This window comes from Micromesistius poutassou, assembly GCF_964030765.1.
Source record: "Micromesistius poutassou genome assembly, chromosome: 3".
Classification (NCBI taxonomy): Eukaryota; Metazoa; Chordata; class Actinopteri; order Gadiformes; family Gadidae; genus Micromesistius; species Micromesistius poutassou.
In genome coordinates this window covers 10,040,722-10,063,134 of record NC_140273.1, presented here as the reverse complement: position 1 = coordinate 10,063,134, position 22,413 = coordinate 10,040,722, and the positions used below count along the sequence as shown (strand labels likewise).

General features: G+C 42.5%; 2 protein-coding genes across 2 annotated transcripts; one reads left to right on the top strand and one right to left on the bottom strand.

Moving 5' to 3' along the window:
• Positions 1 to 463: 463 nt before the first annotated feature.
• LOC311340568 (uncharacterized protein) lies at positions 464 to 10,140 on the top strand (the record flags this gene model as incomplete). The annotated part of the gene is made up of 5 exons (XM_084465429.1): positions 464 to 507; positions 2,021 to 2,097; positions 3,166 to 4,014; positions 4,642 to 4,973; positions 10,023 to 10,140. Exons 1-5 carry the CDS (start codon positions 495 to 497, stop codon positions 10,138 to 10,140), a joined length of 1,389 nt encoding a protein of 462 aa, XP_084321555.1. The 5' UTR covers positions 464 to 494.
• A 3,165-nt stretch (positions 10,141 to 13,305) lies between these two features.
• Positions 13,306 to 15,458, bottom strand: LOC311340565 (uncharacterized protein; the record flags this gene model as incomplete). Its single annotated transcript, XM_084465428.1, has 7 exons — positions 15,435 to 15,458; positions 15,280 to 15,354; positions 14,180 to 14,231; positions 13,998 to 14,048; positions 13,780 to 13,824; positions 13,636 to 13,700; positions 13,306 to 13,387 (listed from the first exon to the last, which is right to left on the bottom strand). Exons 2-7 carry the CDS (start codon positions 15,345 to 15,347, stop codon positions 13,306 to 13,308), a joined length of 363 nt encoding a protein of 120 aa, XP_084321554.1. The 5' UTR covers positions 15,348 to 15,354; positions 15,435 to 15,458.
• Between the last annotated feature and the right edge of the window lie 6,955 nt (positions 15,459 to 22,413).

Genomic DNA, 22,413 nt, shown 5'->3' with positions numbered 1-22,413 from the left:
AAGCTACTGAATAGTAAAAAATAAATAATAAGCATGGAGTTTAGTGAGTTGAAGAGATTACTTCCAACGTGAATGATTCCTCTGCTTGGTCTACCACAAGGTGTTGCAGTAGACTGTTTTATAGGCCTATTACAAGAATAAGCAGACTGTAAAGCACTGAAAACTACCAGCTTATATCAGAGGCACAATGGTAGTCTCCTATACTATATTCAATCTCCAAGTTGGAACTTGCAAACGCACAGCATGAAAGTAAATGAGACCAAAGTCTATAGGCTTGACTACGGAAGAGCATTAGGGCCACGGAGTAATATATTAATTCTAAATCTCTGAGAAAAAAAGTCAAAACTTTCGAGAAAAAATGTCAGAAATCTGTAGAATGCAACCCTCCACGGCAGTGACATTCACTGGCGGCCAGTAGATGTCAATGGCTGAGACGGAGTGGCTAGAGACACACGCATTCCGCTTGGTGGTTCGACTGGAGGAACCGGGGAGCCATGGCTGCGGCAGGTGGGTAGATAATACATGTTTATGCTGCATTCTGTGATACTCAAGCAGTACCCTATATGAGGCGAGTGGGAGTGCGGTTAGATGATGCCGCGGGTGTTGTTTGGCTAGCCACAACTATTCGGCTAGTTTGTGCCGTGTGGCTAACTTAGCCTGTGACTGCTTCGTGGAGTTCAACCAGACAACTTGGCCGCAGTAGCCTACGTCGTTTGGACATGTAAAACTACTTGGCTTTGGAAATGCGTTTAATAATATAATGCAAGGTAGCCTTAGCCAGGCTAGCGCCGCCTACTGGTTCCGGCAAATTTAATTTGCCTCAACCATATAGTCAGGGAACTAGCAATGCGTTTCGGTTTGCTCCGTCCGCCAGAGCGGACGGACCAATCAGCGAGCAGATGTGGCGATGACGGGCGATGACGTCGAACTGAAGCGCCCAAACTGAAATACCGGTGTAGTTCCCAAGCTGCGGTAAACAGTTGACGAGATGAATGCCGGCTTCCGGCGCATAGCATACGTCACCGCCAAGCAGCAGCGATTAGTCGAAGCAAACGGAAGCAACCGCCTCCCGGAAGCAAACGAATCTCTACGGCTCGTGTTCAGACGCTATATGAAATGTAATGAAGTAAGCGGCTGATGCATCAGGCTAAGGTAGCCTACCGCACGCCAGACATTTACATAGTGCTACACAGCACTAGCCTGGCTAGCGCCTAACACTTCTCACTAGATAGATAGATAGATAGATAGATAGATAGATACTTTATTGATCCCCAAGGGGAAATTCAAGGTCCCAGCAGCTGAAGACACCACCGGATAGAACGTACGTACAAAATACGGACGTAAATTGCCACACGTTGAGCATGAATGGACATACAATACAATGTAAACAGGAAATACAAAGCAAATCAACAAATCAACATGACTAAGGGAGCAGTAAAATAGCCTACTATGGATAAGATGTGCATGAATGTAGGCTACTGAGGATTGGTACTGTGATCCAGTATGAGGTGTGTGTCAAGTTGGTAGTGCAAATAAGTCCAACAGTGCAACAGTGCAAGATTAAATTCTAGTGAAATAAATATGTACAGTACAAAATGTAAAATGTAAGCATAGTAAATAAAAAAAACTCCACAGTGCAACAGTGCAAGATTACTTTCTAGTCACCAGCAATAAATATGTAGGCTACAGTACAAAAAGTAAGCATAGTGATAATAATAACAGTACTAGTATAAATATATGGACAATTAAAATAGACCTAACATTGTAATAATATAAGAGTTATAGCAGCAGTGCAAGGAAATGCGCCTACTAGATCCCCTGTAGTAAACATAAATGTGTTGCCTTAATGCAATTCCTAAAGTTATGTTGCACAAAACCGTAGAAGGGGGGGGGGACACTACACATAGGACGAGTGTACTCCAGGTGAAGGGTTTGAGTTCAACAGAATATCACTGCACTTTTTGACCATGAAATTTCATTCTGTCCTTGTTAATTACAGCATATGCCATCTCTTTTCTAGGCTGTCTCAGTGTGTCAGATTTCTTACGTCAGAGAAGAGCCCCAGAACATGAAATACAACACTTGGAAGAGGACAAGGTAAAGTGTTCAGATGACAAATGTCAGGTTGTGCTTTTCTGGATATGAATGTGTACATGTACGGTAATGTAAACACTAAATGGGGGTTGATGCCTTAGAACACTTTTTATTACACGTGTAGTTTGGTCAATGATGTTTTTTTTGGCTCAGACGTCAGGTGGTACAACCACAGCTAATGCTCATAAATTAATTAGTAATTGGCAATTAATGTAAAGCAATTAATATGGTTCATAGACAATCCACTAAAAACAACATTTAATCCATACAATAGTGGCATTAGCTGTGGTTGCACATCCCTGACATGTGCTACTACTAAAATATCATTTGCCCAGTTATACATCTTGATGAAGACTAAAGTTAACACCATTATGTTGACCACCACTGCCTTGTTGGACTGAGCAAGTGTGTATAGGTATTTGATACTAATTTGAGCATGTGTGGTGCATCCATTGTATGTGGAAGGAGGAGGAGAGCAGATGTGTAACTTTTCAACAGCCCAGTGATGTCAACATCAGGGAGTTGGTGGGGGATTCCATTAGAAAATGGGTATGGGTAAATAGTATTCATTTTATGGGCTGCGTTATGAACAAGTTGATAACCACTAAGTTACCAATGTCAGAGATCTATCATGTCAAAACAAAAAGTAGGGATGTGTTTGGGCAATCATCACCTTTGAATGTCAAGTCCATGGGTGTAGTGTACATATTTTATGCACAGTTTGATAAGAACCTTTTCACTCTGAGGTGTCCTCACTTTTGTTGCCAACTTTTTATACATTAATGGCTTTAATGAGTTGTCGACAGGAAAATACATCTATACTGGTATTACATTACACATGCTACACACTAACTACTTGAAATTGAAACAGTCTCATTTTTCTGGTGTTGTCAAATTTTCAGCTTCCAGGAGTTATAGAAATTGGAACCTATCAATTCAATTACACACACACACACACACACACACACACACACACACACACACACACACACACACACACACACACACACACACCATATTTTATTGTAAGAGAAAAACAACTTACATTCGATTTTGTTTGTGATTTTACAGATTGACAAAGACATAATCCCGTTGATGGAAGACGATGACCTGGCAAAGTACCTTTCATCATTCGGGGATCGTCTAGCTCTGAGGAATTTTTGCAGAACTGGGACTGCTCTTCAGAAGCACAAAATTGGTCTTTTTGAAAAACTCAGGAACAAGCAAAATGAAAGAAAAGCTGAGGAAAACAGAAAACAAAATGCAGAACCAGGTGGTACATCAGCACCTACTTCAAATAAGAGGCGTAAGGCAAGCCACCGAAAAATTGAAATTGGATGGTTGCACTGTGAGGGAGGAAAAATGAAGCAAATCAGAGCAAGGCAGGGAGGCGGGACCAGAATGGTACCTATTGGAGTGGAATGTGGCATGAATGAGGTTCTACAAAGAGGAAAGAAGCTCTTCTTTCCAGATGGAATGTCATCAAAAGGACATGAATCGGGGTTTAACTTTGAACTCAGGGACTACAAACAAAACCCTGTGCAAAAGGATCTTACTGTTGGGTTTATCTACGACACTTTGTGCATGGCTCGTTTGCGATTTTACATTGCAACTACCGCTAAGGTAATTGCAATTGAGGATGAGGATGAGGATGAGGAAGTGACCTTTGGTCCAGGAAGTCCGGGTGGTGACATTGATGGTGATGATGATGACACAGAGCCCTTTGAGTTTGTGTTTGAGCTGCAGCCATCACCGGGTTCTTCCTCCTCATTTCTAGTGATGGACGCTCCACCTGACGAACTGCTCTCCACAGTATCCCACGATGCCTCTTCAGCACAACCGTCGCCTGTATCCCACGATGCCTCTTCAGCACAACCATCGCCTGTATCCCACGATGCCTCTTCAGCACAACCATCGCCTGTATCCCACGATGCCTCTTCAGCACAACCGTCGCCTGTATCCCACGATGCCTCTTCAGCACAACCATCGCCTGTATCCCACGATGCCTCTTCAGCACAACCATCGCCTGTATCCCACGATGCCTCTTCAGCACAACCGTCGCCTGTATCCCACGATGCCTCTTCAGCACAACCATCGCCTGTATCCCACGATGCACAACCACCTGCCACCACATCACAAGCCAGTGCTACCAGAATAATAGAAATACACCATGGTAATTGCCTGAACGAGTTGATTAAGGAGTTCATGGATCCTGCTGTGCTCACGCAACAATTCGTTTTTAGGAGAATTCTTCCAGACAACAGTGTGGAAAAGGGGATTGGTGAAGGGGTTGTCAGAGATGTTTACTGCGCCTTTTGGGAAGAATTCTATGATCGCTGTACTGTTGGAACAACAGTAAAAGTTCCGTTTATTAGGCACGACTTTAACCGCGAGACCTGGCAGGCCATTGGCAGAATTTTGCTGTCAGGTTTTTACACCTGTCAGTACTTGCCTATAAAATTAGCTCTTCCTCTGATGGAGGACTTCTTTCATGGATGTGTGTGCTGTGACATCCTGGATAGTTTCCTGAACTATGTCAGTTCTCAGGACAAGGTCATCCTCAAAGCAGCACTTGAGGATTTCTCAAAGGTGGATTACAATGACCTCATGGATGTGCTGGAGGCATACGAGTGCAGAAAGGCTGTCAACGCCCACACACTGCCACAGATCTTGGAGGAAATCGCCCATAAAGATCTCATTCAAAAACCAAGATACGTTATGGACTGCTGGAAAGAGGTGACAAAGGGAATGATCGGCATTGATGAGCTGCGGGCACACTATGAGGCAATCAAACCCACTCCCAGGAGAGTCCAAGGCCTCCTGGAATTTGAACAGGTCACCACCGCAAAGCAGCAGGAGGTGGTAAACCACCTGAGACGGTACCTAAGAGAATCAGATGACGAACGTCTTGGAAAATTTCTGCGTTTTACTACAGGCAGCGATGTAATAATTTGTAGCAAAATCCAGGTTGTCTTTACAAAAATGTCAGACTTCTCCAGAAGACCCATTGGTCACACATGTGGATGTGTGTTGGAACTGTCAGATAGTTTTGACAACTTCCCAGAGTTTAGGTCAGAATTCAATAAAGTCTTAGACAGCAACATCTGGGTAATGGACATTGTTTAGTTTTCTGATGTTTGCAGAATGCTTGCCCTGTTGCATGCATTATTGCTCAGAGATGATTTTATAGGTCTTAGGAAACAGTTCTGTGTGAATATCGCAATACTTATGTATTTTTACAGCCAATTTTACAGGTGTACTTATAACATAGCTCAAGCTATGTTTAGTTCAATATATTTCAAGCAATGTTCAATGAACTCTAGTTAACGTCTGTGCATTTCAGCATGACTGTCTTGAATGGTTTTTGAATGCATTATTGCTCAGGGATGGTTTTATAGGTCTTTGGAAACAGTTCTGTTTGAATATCAAAATACTGAAGTATTCTCTACTATCTTAACGCACAGCCAATTTTACAGGTGTACTGCCTTGAATGGTTTTTGTAGGCATATGTATTGATTGCACATTGCACCATTATACTGTACTTGTGCTGTTTTCTGCAAAAATCATTTCCATTAAATGCTTTATAAATAGTTTACATAGTTGTCTTTATTAAAATGGTAATAGATACTGCGGTCTGCAGTCATGGGATCTTTGAAAAGTAAGAAAACAACATACAAGGGGTCTTTTTTGAAAAAGCAATTCAATGTGTCAAACAAAAATGTGACAATACACGTATTTCATAAAATGTACATAAACTTTCATGGCATTACAGTGCCATTTTGTGGATGATTCGAGGATGTGAGGAACTGCACTGCTATTTTGCCCTCAAAGGCAGGGAGTGCCATTTTCCCCTTAATGTACAAATCCCTAGTGTTAATTTTGTATTGTATCAGACTCTAGTTGCAGGAATGTACAGAGCTACTTTGGGGTAATTATGGAATATGTACAAAGAATAAGGGATAGCATAAACACTACATTATACTAGTACACCCTTCTCCATGGAACTAAGATTTGTGTATGAATACAAAGTAGGAATACTTTCACCAAATACTTGAAACATACTTTATTTTCACAGCCCTACAGAATAGCCCACAGGCAATACTGTACTACTGTGCTCATTGAGCTGTACTGTACCGTATGAAAAACTGTAAATGTTCAAAATTCATTTAATGAGGGTTGAATTTGAAAAGTCAAACTCAAACAATGTCTCTGGCTCTTGAACAACAAACTTAAAGGTAGGTTTCCTTCAGTCCAACAATATCATTTTCACAGAACAAACAAAATCTTACTTTCAGTTCATTCAACAATACATATGATCTTCAGCCCAGTAACAGAGAAACTCAATCCACAGGTAAGTAAGTTTCAGTACAATTCCCAAGGCCAGAATCACAGGTACGTTTTCAGTGAATGCTCCACACAGCAGAGTCCAGTCAAGAACAAGAGTGCATGAAGCTGAGTGTATGTGTCTCCCCAAACTCCACCCTCATACTGAGAGTTTCTGCCTCTCAAAAAGCCCTCTAGCTCAGCTGTTTTCAAAGAAGGGGCCGGGGGCCCCTGGGGGGCCACGACATGATAGGGGGGGCGGCAGCAGGTTGTCAGGAAAAGTATACAGTAGAACAAAATAAATCATTGAATAACTAATGTATACCAAAATGAAGAAAAACAAGCTAAATAATATTCCCATTAGTTAAGAACTGCATTATATTAATCTATTGCACCTAACATTACAACTATTATCGTTATTTTATACATCCCTGTTATACACCCCTGCCCTGGCTCATTGGCCTCTTGGGATGTCACACTACACAGTCATCTCTACTGTGTTAACCTATTAAAAGTGTAGCAGATGGGGTATTGCCACAGTCTTGTAGGGATTAAACCTCTACGCTAACCTAGGGAGGACTGAGCAGGACAGGATCTGACTCCCCCTTGCCCAATGCCTAGTAGGATTAGTGCTGTCGTGTGGCAGCAGGTGGTTTCCTAGATAGATAGATAGATAGATAGATACTTTATTAATCCCCAAGGGGATATTCAAGGGACATTCCTATTTACATTCACTTGCTAGAGTGAGCTTCAGGATCTGCAGATTGTCAGGGTGCCTGAAGGGTGTTTAACTGGTGTGTAAATGTGTACGACCCAACTAGTCACCACCCCAAGACTATCCCAACCCCAGCTAAACAGGTGAGGTGTCCCTTCCCGCAGGTTAGAAACAATACGAGTGGGCAGGTTAAGTGGAGGCTTGCTCAGTGGCAATTGCAATCAAAAGTCTCTCCAAGTACCACTGTGTGTGTGTGTGTGTGTGTGTGTGTGTGTGTGTGTGTGTGTGTGTGTGTGTGTGTGTGTGTGTACGAGTGGATGCGTAAAGTGGAGGCTTGCTCAGTGGCAATGGCAATCAAAAGTCTCTCCAAGTACACAGCAAGTGCTGATGCACCCAAACTGTGGGCACAGACGAGTAGGTGAAATCCTCAAAGATTATTTTGTATCTCCTCTCGTAACAGTGTGTACAGTTCAGCAGCTTCAAACGCATCTTTAGGAGTGTTCCATCCATTTTCTTGTACCAGCAATGTGGACAGATCGTAGACTGTTTCATCACAAGGCAATTGACCCTTGGGTGTGCACTCCTCCTTACAAAGGTCAACCTCCTCTTGATTAAATAACTTCAGTCTGTCCTCCCCACCAGAAATCTGCGGGGCTGTGTAAAGAAGGATTGGACGACCTCCAGACTGACCCCTGGATGTAGCTGGTCTGATTCTATGAGTATTCCATGTCTGCACAACTTCATCCAGCTCTTTCTGCAAGACAATGCAAATGAAATTAAAATGATATAATACACACATTTGGTTTCTGCACGGTTGAATGAATTAGGCTAAATTAAGTTTCGTTTCTGCGCAGTGCGAGTTTATAAGCAAACAATCTACGCCTGCAGTTTCAGCAGAGGGTTGTAGAAGTTTCAGCACATTGAGTGATCCCATAATTCCATGCGAGTTAATGGTAATGCAGTAATATTAGATTACACTGGCCTGAAGACTATTAATACATTTTTTTTTAATGTTTTCACATGTAATGGATCCTATAGTCGTGTGTTTTTTATTATGTACCTGTAACTAGCCTACTAAACTACTTCGTTTCCCCAGGTCCTTTGCAGAGAATTGAAGTCACCCTTAATGTGTATTGCATGTAGGCCTAACAGAAGTAATACATCCCCGAATAATGAGTTTTAGCATACCCACGATAGGACTCACTTAGCCATGTCACATCGGGGTTCGCACTTGCCTAATTGCGGTACACCATATTGTATGTTTCATTTTAAATGGCATTTTGATTAAATCGATTCTCACATTGGGTGATGATGCAAACAGTAGCATAGCCTACCTGAACTAGTTCGAGGAAGCAGAATTGCATTAGGCTCTTATCCAAGGCATCGCCGGAGAAGTGGCCAGCATCTTGCAATGATTTGAAGAGGTTCATCCAAAACTGCACGCTCTGTTTGCGAAGGATACCGCACCATGACTCAATGCGCTGGTTTGCAGTGCTGCGGCCATACAAGAAACTTTTGATGCCTGCAAATGCATCGGAGTGCTCTCTTCTAAGGAAGACTTGCATGCCCTCGACGTGGCCATTCTCAGTCCCCCTATCTGCTCGCAGCCGCTCCGGACAGCCCCCCACACGTTCGATGCACTTGGTGTAATATGAGGCAATGACTTTAGGGTCATTGTTGGTGGTATACGCCTCCATCCACAATACGTACCGACTGTAGCCATCAATGCATCCGTTAATGCAAATTCCAAATGGCTTCAACTTATCGTATGAATCCATGTTCCACAGTGCGTTAGGCCCCGGGGTTGTGTACTCACGCCGCCTCAGACGACGTGCCCGTCTAATTTCCACCCCACGAGGATCAAGTGCCCTGAGTATCAGCCTTATAGTCCTTTGAGACACCACAAACCCCCTCTGGATAGCTCGTAGGTGTAGCCAACGATACCCCTGCATCTGTCCATTCCCATGCAGTTCCTCCTGCACGAAGGCTATCACATTGTCTATGTCCGACTGATTTCGCCTCCTACACAGTCCAAGTTCACGACACCGCCTCTTCAAGGTCCGAATAGAAATCACAATACTGTGATTCTGTGCTAAGACTGCAAGGATCTCTTTGTTAGATAATCCAATCTCGAAGTAACATTTAATTAAATCCTCCATTTCAGCAGCACTATGCCAGGACACGAAGTCTGTCAGCTCCAGCTCTGAATGACCTGGTTCTTCCTGGTAGCCTACATTTCTGACTTTTTTCTCGAAAATTTCGACTTTTTTCTCGAAAATTTCGACTTTTTTTCTCAAAACTTTTGACTTTATTTCTCGAAAATTTCGACTTTTTAAAATTTCGACTTTTTTTCTCGAAAATTTTGACTTTTTTCTCGAAAATTTTGACTTTTTTCTCGAAAATTTTGACTTTTTTCTCGAAAATTTTGACTTTTTTTCTCAGAGATTTAGAATTAATATATTACTCCGTGGCCCTAATGCTCTTCCGTACTTGACAGATTTACAAGCCAAAAACTTTTTTATTTGAAGAGGTTGAGCAGACTCATAAGGAAATTAAGGTAAAACATTAACAAACAATCGGTTCCTTTTACAGCCACTTATCAATATCAATTTTGGTTAACTCGCTTCACTTGACTTAACATCATGGAAGTAAATAAACCAACCCACTTAGAAGACCATGAAGAAACATTTCCACATTTATTCTGAACCTGCCTTCCATTCATCTTTGAGGTTTCTGCTACTGCAGTGTTTCAACCAGTTGTGTGTTGTGTTGTGTGTGTTCATATAAACCAACAGAATTCAGGCTGACAAGACCAACAGCTCAGCTCTGTAGCGGTAACCGTGTCGCTCTACTGCTTGTGTTTCCCTTTCCTCTGTTTGATGGTGAATAGGTTTTCGTCGGCAGGGTACATGTCTGCGCCGCCGCCTTTAGATGACCTCTTCTTCTTCCCGCCGGCCCTCTTCCCCTTCCCCGCCCCACGGCCGCCGTACAGCTGCTGCGGGGTGTAGGACTCTCGCTTGAAGGGCGACGTGCGCGGCTCCGTCGCTACCCAGTTCAGCCTGTTGGGGTTCTTCTTGTTCCTGCTCTTCTTCGCCGCCTTCTCTTCCCCGCCCCGGAAGCACTCCTCCTCGTAGAACGTGCGTTTCTGTGGTGTGGCGGCACCGGCGGTGGAGGAGGAGGAGGAGGAGGGCAGAGCCTTGGTGGCGGGGACGTCACGCTTGGGCTTCCACTGGTTGGCGGTACCGCTGACGGGTGTCGGCTTCAGCTTGGCGGACATCTTGGTCTTGAAGACCACGGCCGGCCAGCAGGGCGTGGGTGTGGGTGGGGGTGGAGCTGGAGCCGGGCGTGGGGACCCTGGCGGAGGAGGGGCGGGTGTTGGCGTTCTCCTGCTGCCGGTGGTGGTTCTTCTTCTTGTAGTCGTGGTAGTGGCTGGTCCTCTGCCCCTTCTTCGGTGGTCCCGGGGCGGTGGGGGGGTTTGGGTGTGGTGCCGAGCAGGCCGGCTTCCTCAAGTTCTGGACGGGGGGGAATAGTAAATAAAATCACAACGTTATTCAGTGGCATTCTGAAACTAGTGGGGTCAGGGTGCTGTGTGTCAGAGGAGAAGAGAGAGACAGAGCTTACCTTTGACCTTCCACTTCACCCTGTGCTCCCTCTGGTTGAAGTTGATGGGAGTGTCATAGTGATTGATGAAGGGCGTGCTGGGGTAGGTCCCATTACACTTCCGACACCGTGTACATGCCTGAGACACACACAAACACCTAATACTGATCTTGCAAAAAGGGCCCACGCTCGCTAAATTTTTTGATAATATTCATCTTTAGATCATAAATTTGATTAATTATTTGCTTTGGAGAAAATGAAGAAAGGGAGAGCAGGGTAAAGAGATAGAGGGAGGGACAAGAGGAGAGGATGCTGCGGTGCAAACGGAAGGGGCGACTCACGTGGCCAAAGTGGCCCTTTCTGGAGCAGTTGTAGTAGTAGGCGGGCGTCCTGCCCTGGTCCAGGCGAGAGAGACAGAGAGCAGGGGAGAGAGACAGAGAGCAGGGGAGAGAGAAGACGCACATGAATAATCACAAAAAAAAGGAAAGCCTATCAGAACGACACCACACTGCCTGTCAGAACACCCCTCCAGCGTCAGTGTGTTTAAAAGTGACATGTTATACCACTAGGTGTGAATGCGATTAACCGTTGCAAGCAGTTTGAACAAGTGGGCGTGTCCACCTAGATGTGCGCTGGATAGATCAGTCTACCATCGTACATCTAGGTGCACACGCCCACTTGTGATTTTTAAAAAACGGCTCGTATGGGCTAATCCCACTCCCACCTGGTGGTATAATATGTCACCTTTAAGAGCAGGATGCTGGGAGTCCCACAGCAGGTTAGCCCTCTGCCGCTGTCACCCGATAGCCTCCATTAATATTTCACATCAATGACATCGTGTGACGAACATCTGCTTTCTGAAAAAAAGGCCTACTAGTAAACTAGGCCTAGGCTATTCACATGAAATAAAACAAAACATTGAGACCATTCCACAAAGCACACTGGGTAATAACAAATTCAACCCAATGGACTTGTGGTAAAACCACTCGTGGTGTCCACAAGTAACTGTAAACTATTGTAAATTGCAACTTACGTAACTTAGGGACTGTTGGTTATTTATCCCGGAGGGATTTGGACCTCTGATCACTTTATGCATAACCCCCCCCCCCAGCGATATATTGTTATTTTGACATGACCCTGCAATCGACCCTGCATGAGCCCCCCCCCCCCGCGCGGACAATTCATCATCAACTCAATAAGTCACATCAGAAATATTGAGTGACATATATGAAAGGATAAATCTAGTGATATATTTTGTCAACAAATTCCATGAGAGGACAAAAACCAATAGATAATTGATCCTACTAACAAGTATTAGTTGTGTATCCAAATCCCGATGTGGCATAAACATGGACACAAAGCATTTTCATATATATTTTGGAGTTGCCCCTCTGTAGATCCTATTTCGACCAACATTCACAGCATCCTGGAAACTTTTCAACCAAATAAAATCATAAATAAAAATAAATGAATGTTCACCCACCAACCCATGGCCCATTTATTGTGTGTGAGAGCAGAAGCCAGCGTGCGAGTTCTCGGAGTAGATGCCCTGCAGCCCCCCTCTTTTCCCCTTTCCTATAGCCTGTCGCTAAATAAAAACAGTCCTTGTTAGAGGGCCCCCCTTTATTTTCTATGGATTATCACATTGAAGAAACCCTTGGTGTCTAGAAGTCCTCTGGTCAGTATTCTACCCATAGAGATACCCACTGTAAGGTTCTATTTTTGTGTCTCTTGGGTTTTATTACTTGTAATTGCAATGTTTACTTGTGTCAGTTTTAAACGGCTACAATTATTAGTTATTAAATTATTTATATCCATATTTATTATTCTTTTACTACTGCATGAGACCATCATTACTGCCTTATGGATGCCCATGGAATAGGAATAAATTTGTCTTCAAGTACTTGGTCAACACACTACAGTCTTTGCAACAACTTCTACAAAAGTTTTAAAAACAAGTTTTCACTGCCATCTTTAGGTAGCAATAACTGAAAGAAGTACTCATTACATTTCCATGCATAATTTTCATACCTGGTATGCAGTTTTTGAAAGTAACCCTGCACTCCCTAAACGTATCCAGAGTGTACATTTTGTAAAAGTCTGCCCTGTATTGTGCCGAGAACATGGTCCAGTTTGCAACACCTGTTGCAACACCTGTTGTTACAACAATTTTGAGAATAAGATGATTTCTCTAATTGATTTAACATGGAAAACATGCAGTATGCAACCAGTATAGCTACGACCGTTTTTGTAATCTTACTGTCAAGCCACAGAAAATGATTTTCTCTTGAAGTATTCCCTCTCCACCACTTCTCTGAAGCAGGAAGGCACCAGGGACAGGGTCATTAGAGCTCTGTCTCCATCATGAAGAACGACCTCAGCAAAGACGATCTCCAACAGGCAAGATGGCAACTGAAACAAATAAGATTCTTCTATTGAATACATCATCTCCAGTTAGTATTAAGCCAAACAGCATTAATAGAAATACTGAATGAGCACTGAATGTATTCAATAAATATTATATTCCCCCAAAAAAGAAACACATGCAAACAAACAAAATCAAAAATAAATTATTAATAAATAAAAGACCTGCATGTTGCCAACTCCTGCTCCTGCTCTCTTCCATGTGTCATGGGCTCTATCCGTCTTCTCTTCCTACGTAGAAATGTCAAAGGGGTGACATTAGCAAGATGCTTTTCATGTAGGGGGGTTTGACGGTACACATGGTTTGGTTCATATTTCGGTTTAAGGGTCCATTTGGTACAGGAAAACAAAGTGTTATTATTGTTGACAAAATCCTCTTGCTGGGGACTAATACAAACTACAGTACCTTTCCTGTTCCTTTAAGCCCCCCCCTCCCCACAGAAACACATCGTAGTTATCAAGTAAGAAGTTGTTCATACCTTTGGTGTTCAATGTTGTCTAACAGAAGCTGGCACCACCATCTCCTTATATGTGGCATATCATGCTAGTAGATGAAGAAAGATGTCATTGTAGTTTCAATCCTAAAATCTGTACATTAACAATTTCATATTTAAATTGCTGACCTGAGTGAAGTCGAAGGTCCAGTCCAGTGCCATGTACAGTGCGTACTGTAATCCATATTATAAACAACGGTTAACATTCTTTTCATATGATAGAACAGTTGATACACAGTTGTTACTGTACATATAAACCATGTCAATTATCCTTTTCTCTTGGCACCTGCTTATGTTATTATGTTTGATGCCGAGGTGCACAATCCCATCACTTATTTATCACTTACCATTAGCATGAACACGCCACAGTCCGCGCTGCCTGCTTGTTCTGGAATATTCTGATAAAAAAGCCAGAAGTTATTGACAACTCAATTATATTTAAATATATTTAATACAATTACATTTCTTAGTACTATTCCAATGCATAGCACATTTCACAAGGCATATATAAATCCGAAATTTCCATCACCTTGTTTGAAACAAATGCCCAGGATCCTGGCACTATCTTTGCTGCAATGGTGCTATAAAAGACAAAAGGATAGCATGGTGAAATACACTATGACCTAAGACCTCACATGATTTTGATGTGACGTGACATTTGTGGTCAACATTTTAAGCCATTTAAGCTTGCTTAATTAATTGGCTTCCATTATTGGTTTAAGCAACAGTGGAGCAGGTGTGCATAGACTCCAGATTGTGCTACCTTGATCACCACAAATGTAATGAACACATCACCAAAAGGCTTTTTTTAACACAGCAGAACCAACATTGAACGGTTGATAACATTCTTAACTCTACAGGCTTCTTTAGAACACAGCAAAAGCAACATTGAACGGTTGCCAACATTCTTAACTCTACTAGGAACATTGAACGGTTCCTAAACATAACAATATGAATAATAACAATATAACACCATGCAAAACACAAAAACGAACCAAACATTAATTTACGGGAACATTGAACGGTTCCTCAATATTAGACTGAAACATGAACATGGATAAATAATGCCAGTCTCCATAGCAACTAAGCTTGGAGGAATCAAGAAGACGTATCCTCTTAAATTTAGCCTTCAGGACCTGTAAAATATACAATTTTCAAGTAAAGGTTGAATCTGCATTGTACTACTGCAAATGTACATTACAGCTTCACTGTAATGCCTTTTTCATTACTTTTAAGTGAACATATATGTGACAAAGCAGATTATTTTACATGACATAGATTACACTTCTCATGACAATGTGTGGCTGGAATTTAAAATCTAAAAGTAGATGCACTATTTGAAAAGTATGTCATGTGACCAAATAATAATAAAATGGTGACATTCTTATAAAAAACTCTGACATGATGCCTGTTAAACTTACACCTAGTATCCAGTGTCCTGGTTTCCATACAGGAAAAAGGATGCAGTCTCTAGATGCTGCATCTACCTGCATCATTCGAATGACAACAATAAGAGCTTGTAGTTTCAACATGAAGATATTTTTAGATACGCAATCATAGTACGAGATACTGTCACTATGTACAGGGTTAACAAACTTAAGCCATACACAACACATGCATAGAACTTACTGGCAGCGAGAGAAACGGGTCGACATTGAGAGGTCTCCAAGTGGGGATAACATCCACAGCATGAACATCCTTTCCCTGTAAATCACAGAACACCAGTTTAAATTATTTGGGTTTACACAAAATAAATAAGCACCATCAATGATAGAAAGTTGTACCTTGAAATGATACAAAAAATATCCATACACACCTTTTGCCTGGCAATCTTGATGACCAGTGATAAACAACAGTTGACGATCTGTAATAAAACAACAGAATGTTTTATGGATTGCAAAGACATTTTACTAAACAATTTTCAAATATTTGTGTGATTAAAAGTGTACTTACTGTTGCCTCCACTTCTCTGTCCAATCCCAGGGACAGGAAGTCCAGCCTTTTTAAAACTGTGGTGCCCACTTGAAATCGCCTCATCCAACACATCATCGAGCTTTAAAATGACAGTCAGTTAAGTACTTACTACTACATCATACTTGACAGCAAAAAACAAACGACAATAGAAAACCTCTTTAGAACTAAATTATATGAAGAAAATACTTCACTTTGTGGGCCATATTAGGCCTATTAGAACTAAATCAAGAAAAATAAAAAAAATAAAAATTTACCCATGTCAATTGTCCTTCCATCTCATGCTCCGTTACTTCCCTTCCTGCACATATGTGGTATATGTGCTTCATTCCACAAGTGTTCATTGCAAACCTCAAAACCTCCTGCAATATGGTCAGAGAAGCCCAATTTCAGAAATGACAGAAACATAATAAGCAATGTGTGGAATTTGTACCATAGCATTCTTTCTAGCAAGTCTTTCTAGCAACTGACTTAGTAAATAATGTTACAAGTTGTACAACATTATATTTTAGTGCATTAGATAGTGTAGTATTATGCCGCTTTTCCACCGCCAGTACCAACTCGACTCGACTCGCCTCGACTCAACTCAACTCAACTCGGTTTGGTTGCGTTTCCATCTAAAAAAGTACCTCTTCAATGTGGGCGGGTCGTAGAAAAGAACCTCTCCACCATGGGCGGGTCGTCATTAGGTTTTAATCACGGGAGACGCGATTCCCGGGAAATCTGAATCTGATCAAGACTATCTCCTGATTCCCGGGAAAGGTTATGATGGGAAATAAAATAAAATAAAATAAAAAGCGCAATGACTGCGCGTCTATTGTTGTCATACGGTAACGTTGATAGAGGCGAAACTCGAGCCCTAGGAAAGGAACGACACTGAAACGAAACAGCGAAACGCCGGTCCGTGGACTCCAGCCACGCCGGACACACACAACCACGCCCGACACACATAACGACGCGCAGCCTAACTCTAGCCCCGGGAAAGGAGCGACACACACGGCGAAACGCTGATCAGTGTCCCCCTCGGGAGCGGGTTCGTGGACTCCAACCACGGCGGACACAACTTAACTTGAGTGAATATTCCCAATTACAGCCGCTGGCCAATCAGTTACCAGCAGCCTGTTTACGTCACACAAAAGTACCTACTCCGCTGGCATGGAACCTCGACGGAGGTAGTACTAAAAAAAAGTACCCGGTACTAGGTACCAGGTACTTTTTTTGCCAATGGAAACGCAAATGAGTCGAGTCGAGTCGAGTAGGTACTGGCGGTGGAAAAGCGGCAATAGGTGCTACATTTTTGTACTGTGATGATCTCTGGAATACCTGTTGTGGTTGTAGATGGAGCTTCCACTGCTATTGTCGCACTCATGCCAGAAGCTTCTACATTAATTGTAGGGGCTACGTTGACAGCAGGGGTCGGTGGTGGGATGATGGCAGCGGCCTGGTTCGTACCGGTGGTCGGTGGTAGGATGATGGCAGCGGCCTGGTTCGTACCGGTGGTCAGTGGTGGGATGATGGCAGCGGCCTGGTTCGCAGGGGGTGCCACGGATTGTGTCACAACAGAGGCTGCTGCAGTGTTTACAGACTGGGCAGCTGTGCAAGATGCAGCAGTGGCTGCTGATGCTGTCAGCAGGCAAGGGAAACAATTAAGATTATGACCTTTGACATTCTAAACAGTATGTGTTAACCAAAACAAACAATTACTGCTAGGAATTTCCACACATTGGATTAATAAAGCCTTTTTATTGCAGGAGATGGCTTTACAAAGACAATACCAGTTTGACATCCGAATGTCACAACTATACTGTGCACGTAGATACCTAAAACCGCCTGCCCACTAGAGTTCAACTGGATTTGCAGTGCACTCCCCAATGTTTTCTTCATGTTCTCTATTGTTTCGGCATTGCGTCCATTGTTGTAGTGGTGCAAAATGTTCCTCATTAAAAAAAATATGGGACGATGGACTCATCATGTCTAAGAAGTGGTTGTTCTTCCTCAATCCACTGAAGAGCTGCTCGGCACACTGGCTATTGGCCCAGCCATGTAACTCAGGCACAAGCTCTACCTTGCGCAGAACATCCTCCTTTGGGTCTTTGGTGTTCCTCATGGAAGCGGTCACAACGAGCATAATGCTCTGATGACCCTGTAATAGGGTGGCCATTTTCATCAGGTACTGGCTTCTTTGTAGTTAGCCAAGGCAAGCTGACTTTCACTTTCTTTGCAGAGGCCAATCTGATGTTGTTATCAGTAGGATCCAGCAGTCTCCCCTCATGAGGGCTTAAGGGCGAGGACTATGGCTCTCTTATGTTTGTATGTATGTGTTGCCAGTCCCCTTGCAAAATCATACAAGGTCACATTGGGGAAATGCTTCATTGATAGCAGCAGATCAGCACAATCTCTTGGGCTCTCAGCCCTTAGGTTGAGTTTAACTCCATAAACAACAGCACAAGGGCATGTGACCACAGCACATCCACCTGGTAAAATAAAGTTATCGTACCCGCTATGAGTAACCATTACAGTGAAATGTAGTGAAGTCTGAAAGTTATTACTGATGCAAACACTTTTGAATATAAATCAACTCACCAGAAGCCCCCCAGACCTTTGCAAACACTGTCATATGCTGACCGGTTCTGCATTTCTTTGCGGAGCCTCATAATAAGGTCCATCCTGGAGCCCTTGGAGTCTACGCCACACCCCTTGCAGAGACTTAGCACAGCTTGCATCTATGATGTTAAATAGCAAATATTACAGCCCTGATAGGGCTGTAATATAACCCTAACCCTAACAATGAGAAAAACCATACAAATACTCCACAGTGTGCAAATACCTTCAGTTTCAGAATCTCGTCAGTGAGCCGGTCCTCTGTAATTAAGAGGTCGGATTCTTCATCTGGGTTCCTTGGTGTGTGGATTTTGCAGTGTTCTGTGTTTGACACCATACTGGAGCCTCTTGTGTGCGGACCAATCCATGGTGCCCAGTTATGGTAACTGGGCCGTACCACAAACGGATTCTGCTTGTAACCTGCAGGAACATTTCAGAAGAAGGGTACTGAATATGTTACTCTCATTGCAGCACCTGTAGGATTTTCATTCATGTCACTCAAAACATATTTTGGATGTTGACAAATTCTGGTTCTGGATGTAGTTCATACCAGTGGCGGCTGGTGGTTTTTTAAGTGAGGAAGGAAGGACTGCGCGCTTGGTTGCCATTGGCCTGCTTGCACTGTTTGTGGCGTATGGTGGCATAAGAATGTGTGACTCAAATTGTTTCAGGGTGTTTTGGTGAACTACAAAATAGCAGGGAGGGATAATTATGTGAATAAAATTGATACAAAGCCACTAGTGGCAGCATTGTAATTTGAAAGCTGGTGGGCAGCATGTCTTGGACTACAAGGGCAGAAGGAAAGGATGCAAAGCCAATTAGTCAAATCAGGCCTACTCTTGATTTTTAAAACTAAATAAAAAAAATCTGCCCTCAATGACTGAAGCTATTGGTTGTAATTTGGTTCATCAAATGTTTATTTTCAGTTACAATTGTTGCAACATCCTTTCTACTAGGGCTGAACGATTAATTGCATTTGGGATAATATCACAATATGACAAAACGAAATTTTCTAACCGCAAAGGCTGCGATTTGATTGGTCACGTGACTTGCGAGTGAGCCGAGCGGAGCAAAGCAGTGCAGGCAGGGAGAGACGCTGCGCTTTAACCTGCTGCACAATGGCCTCAGGCTCGTCAGAAGAGCGCACAGCTGAAAGTTTGGTAGCAAAGAGGGGCGGCACATCAGTTGTGTGGAATTATTTTGGCTATAAAAAAAAAGACGATGCTGCGCAACTGTCCCGCATTTCGATCACAGCCTCGTCGGCTTGAAAAAAAACCCACCTCAGTGCACCAAATCAGCCGGCCGAGACCTCGCTGAAGAGGTGGTCTCAGTTCGCTTGAGATGTGAAAGCGAACGATCCAGTTCCAAAAAGCATGAAATGTCTATTGGATATTTGGGCAGACGCCCACATAGAACGTATGCTGGCAAACACATAAAAATGCCGATGCATTTAACACATTGAGCACCAGGATGAGGGAGAAGGAGTTCGAAAATAAATCTGATATTGTTTATTATGAAACAGATTTATTGCTTGTGTTCGTTGAAAAATACATGATATGAGGACCATGAAAAAATAATCGCAATCGCAATATTGAGGGGAAAAAAAATCACAATTAGATTTTCCAAAATCGTTCAGCCCTACTTTCTACAATATCACACAAAACGGTCAGAGTAACAAACTAGTAAAAGAACAACAATAACATTATTTAACAACTATTTACATGGGCTGTAAGCCTAACATTGTTTGAGGTAAATGTGGATGTTGGTCATGGTTGAGGGACTTAATTTGTATATCAAGTCAATCCTCCTTGAGGTTTGTGTTGCGAAGATATCAGTGACCTGGTCATACCAAACTGGATCTTTTGTTTAGTGATTTCAGCATTTTCTTTTCAATCAAAATAATGGCCAAATTTGTTAACCTCTCCTGCCCCTTAACAGTCCACGTTGGAGATTTGACATTATTCATGAGCAAACAGGGCCAGCAATACAGTCGATTGTTAGTAATGCTACCAGTGAGCCATGAGTACTTAGCAAACCATGTAGCACTCACACCATTGACTCTGCCATTACTTTTGGTGATCTCGATTTTGGGAATTGGTCTACCTTTCACTTGCTTTGTGTCTCTTAGACTGAGCTGCACTGCAGCGCGGGTTTGATCTCGTAACCGAGACAGCGTTGCCAGATTGGGCACATTTTCCGCCCAATGATTATTTTTCCAATCTAACGTGGTTAAAAGTAGACCTGTAAATCTGACCAATCTGGCAACACTGAGCCTAGCCAGGGCTCCTGCTTATTGGTTCATAGCGCAGTGCGTATGAACCAACCACCGCGTAGTTGGCGCGATTCGATCCCTTAGCTAGTCCCACCCATATATATAGTGGGTGGGACCATAGATATATAGAACATAATATATGTTCTATATATCTATGGTCCCACCCACTCGGAGGAGGACTTTCCTCCTCTCGCCCATTGACTCCCATGTAACTCACCGGCCGCCAGTACTATGAAGGTATTATTGTAGCAAAAGTCTTGAGCATGTGTACACTAAAGTCACAAATGTGTAACAGTAAAGTTGAAGTCGTAAATATTTATGTTGCATGTGTACACTAAAGTCACAAATGTGTAACAGTAAATTTGAAGTCGTAAATCTTTTTTCTACCATTGTAAACACAAAATAGGGGCTACGAGTTCACAAGTCCTTTGTTACAGGTGCACAAATCCTATCCTGTGCATCACAACTTCAAAGAGTCATGCACTTGACACTTTTGCTACAATCATTGCAGCGCAGTTGGAGCAAAACACATTCGCACACCCGTGTTTCATAATCTGAGAACGTGCACAACATTTGTGCATTCGTAAACCCAAATGTGAACTAATGCATCAGAAGTTGCACATCTGTGAAATATTTCCTCACAAATAAAATTATATAGATCACTATGTTCATTGAGCATTTTAATGAGCGAGCACAAGTCCATCGATACAACTGCTTGAATCTGCTGCTACGAGTCTCAGCTGTTGTTTTTCCTGCGGGTACTGTTGCAACACGTCTAGGTGGTACATGTGTAGCAAAAGTGATTTGTATCCGCATGACACAGAGCGTCCGTGGGCGGGACAAAATTGCAGCATAAACCAATGAAAGTTGCCGGCAGGGGGTGCAGGGAGTGCAAATGAGCTCATTAAAATGAACATAGCGATCTATATCATTTTATTTGTGAGGAACGGTGAGGAACGGTTTACGAATGCACAAATGTGCACACTCAGATTATGAAACACAGGTGTGTGAATGTGTTTTGCACCAACTGCGCTGCAATGATTGTAGCAAAAGTGTGTGACTCTTTGAAGTTGTGATGCACAGGATAGGATTTGTGCACCTGTAACAAAGGACTTGTGAACTCGTAGCCCCTATTTTGTGTTTACAATGGTAGAAAAAAGATTTCCGACTTCAAATTTACTGTTTTAGTGTACACATGCAAAATAAATATTTCCGACTTCAAATTTACTGTTACACATTTGTGACTTTAGTGTACACATGCAACATAAATATTTCCGACTTCAACTTTACTGTTACACATTTGTGACTTTAGTGTACACATGCTCAAGACTTTTGCTCCCTTGCGACTTTTAGTTGCGCATGAAATGTTTATTTTGAGTGAAAGACGTGCGTTTGGGAAGAAGAAAATAAAGTCTTGGTTAACCTTTGTGTCGTGTTCATTTCTCCGCCCTTACTTTGGTGCTCCCGGTCAAATTTGACCGGCCTGTTTTAATTGCTCTTACATTAACACACACAAAAAAATTTATAATCACCAAATTTTATTTAACTCCCCTTTAAGCTGTAAACAATGTCTCAGAGTCATGGTTTACATGAATAACTGCAGTGAATATACAAAGAATAGACACAGAAACTGTGTGTGCGTGCGGTGGTGATGGTGGACCACAGGTGTTACAAAGTTGACTAAACCAATCAAAATTCAATGAAAGTGGTGATCAGCAATTGTATATGTTCAAATGCCTAGTGTGGAGGATATCATAAGGCCTTGAGACAATAAAATGTAAAACACAATATGTATGATTGATGAAAGTAGGAAATCGGTCAGATTTGACCCGAACACGACAGAAAGGTTAAGGTCTGAGAGCGCAAATAAATGCCTCAAACTAGTGCTGTCATTTTAAAATAACGTTACGTTTCTTTTA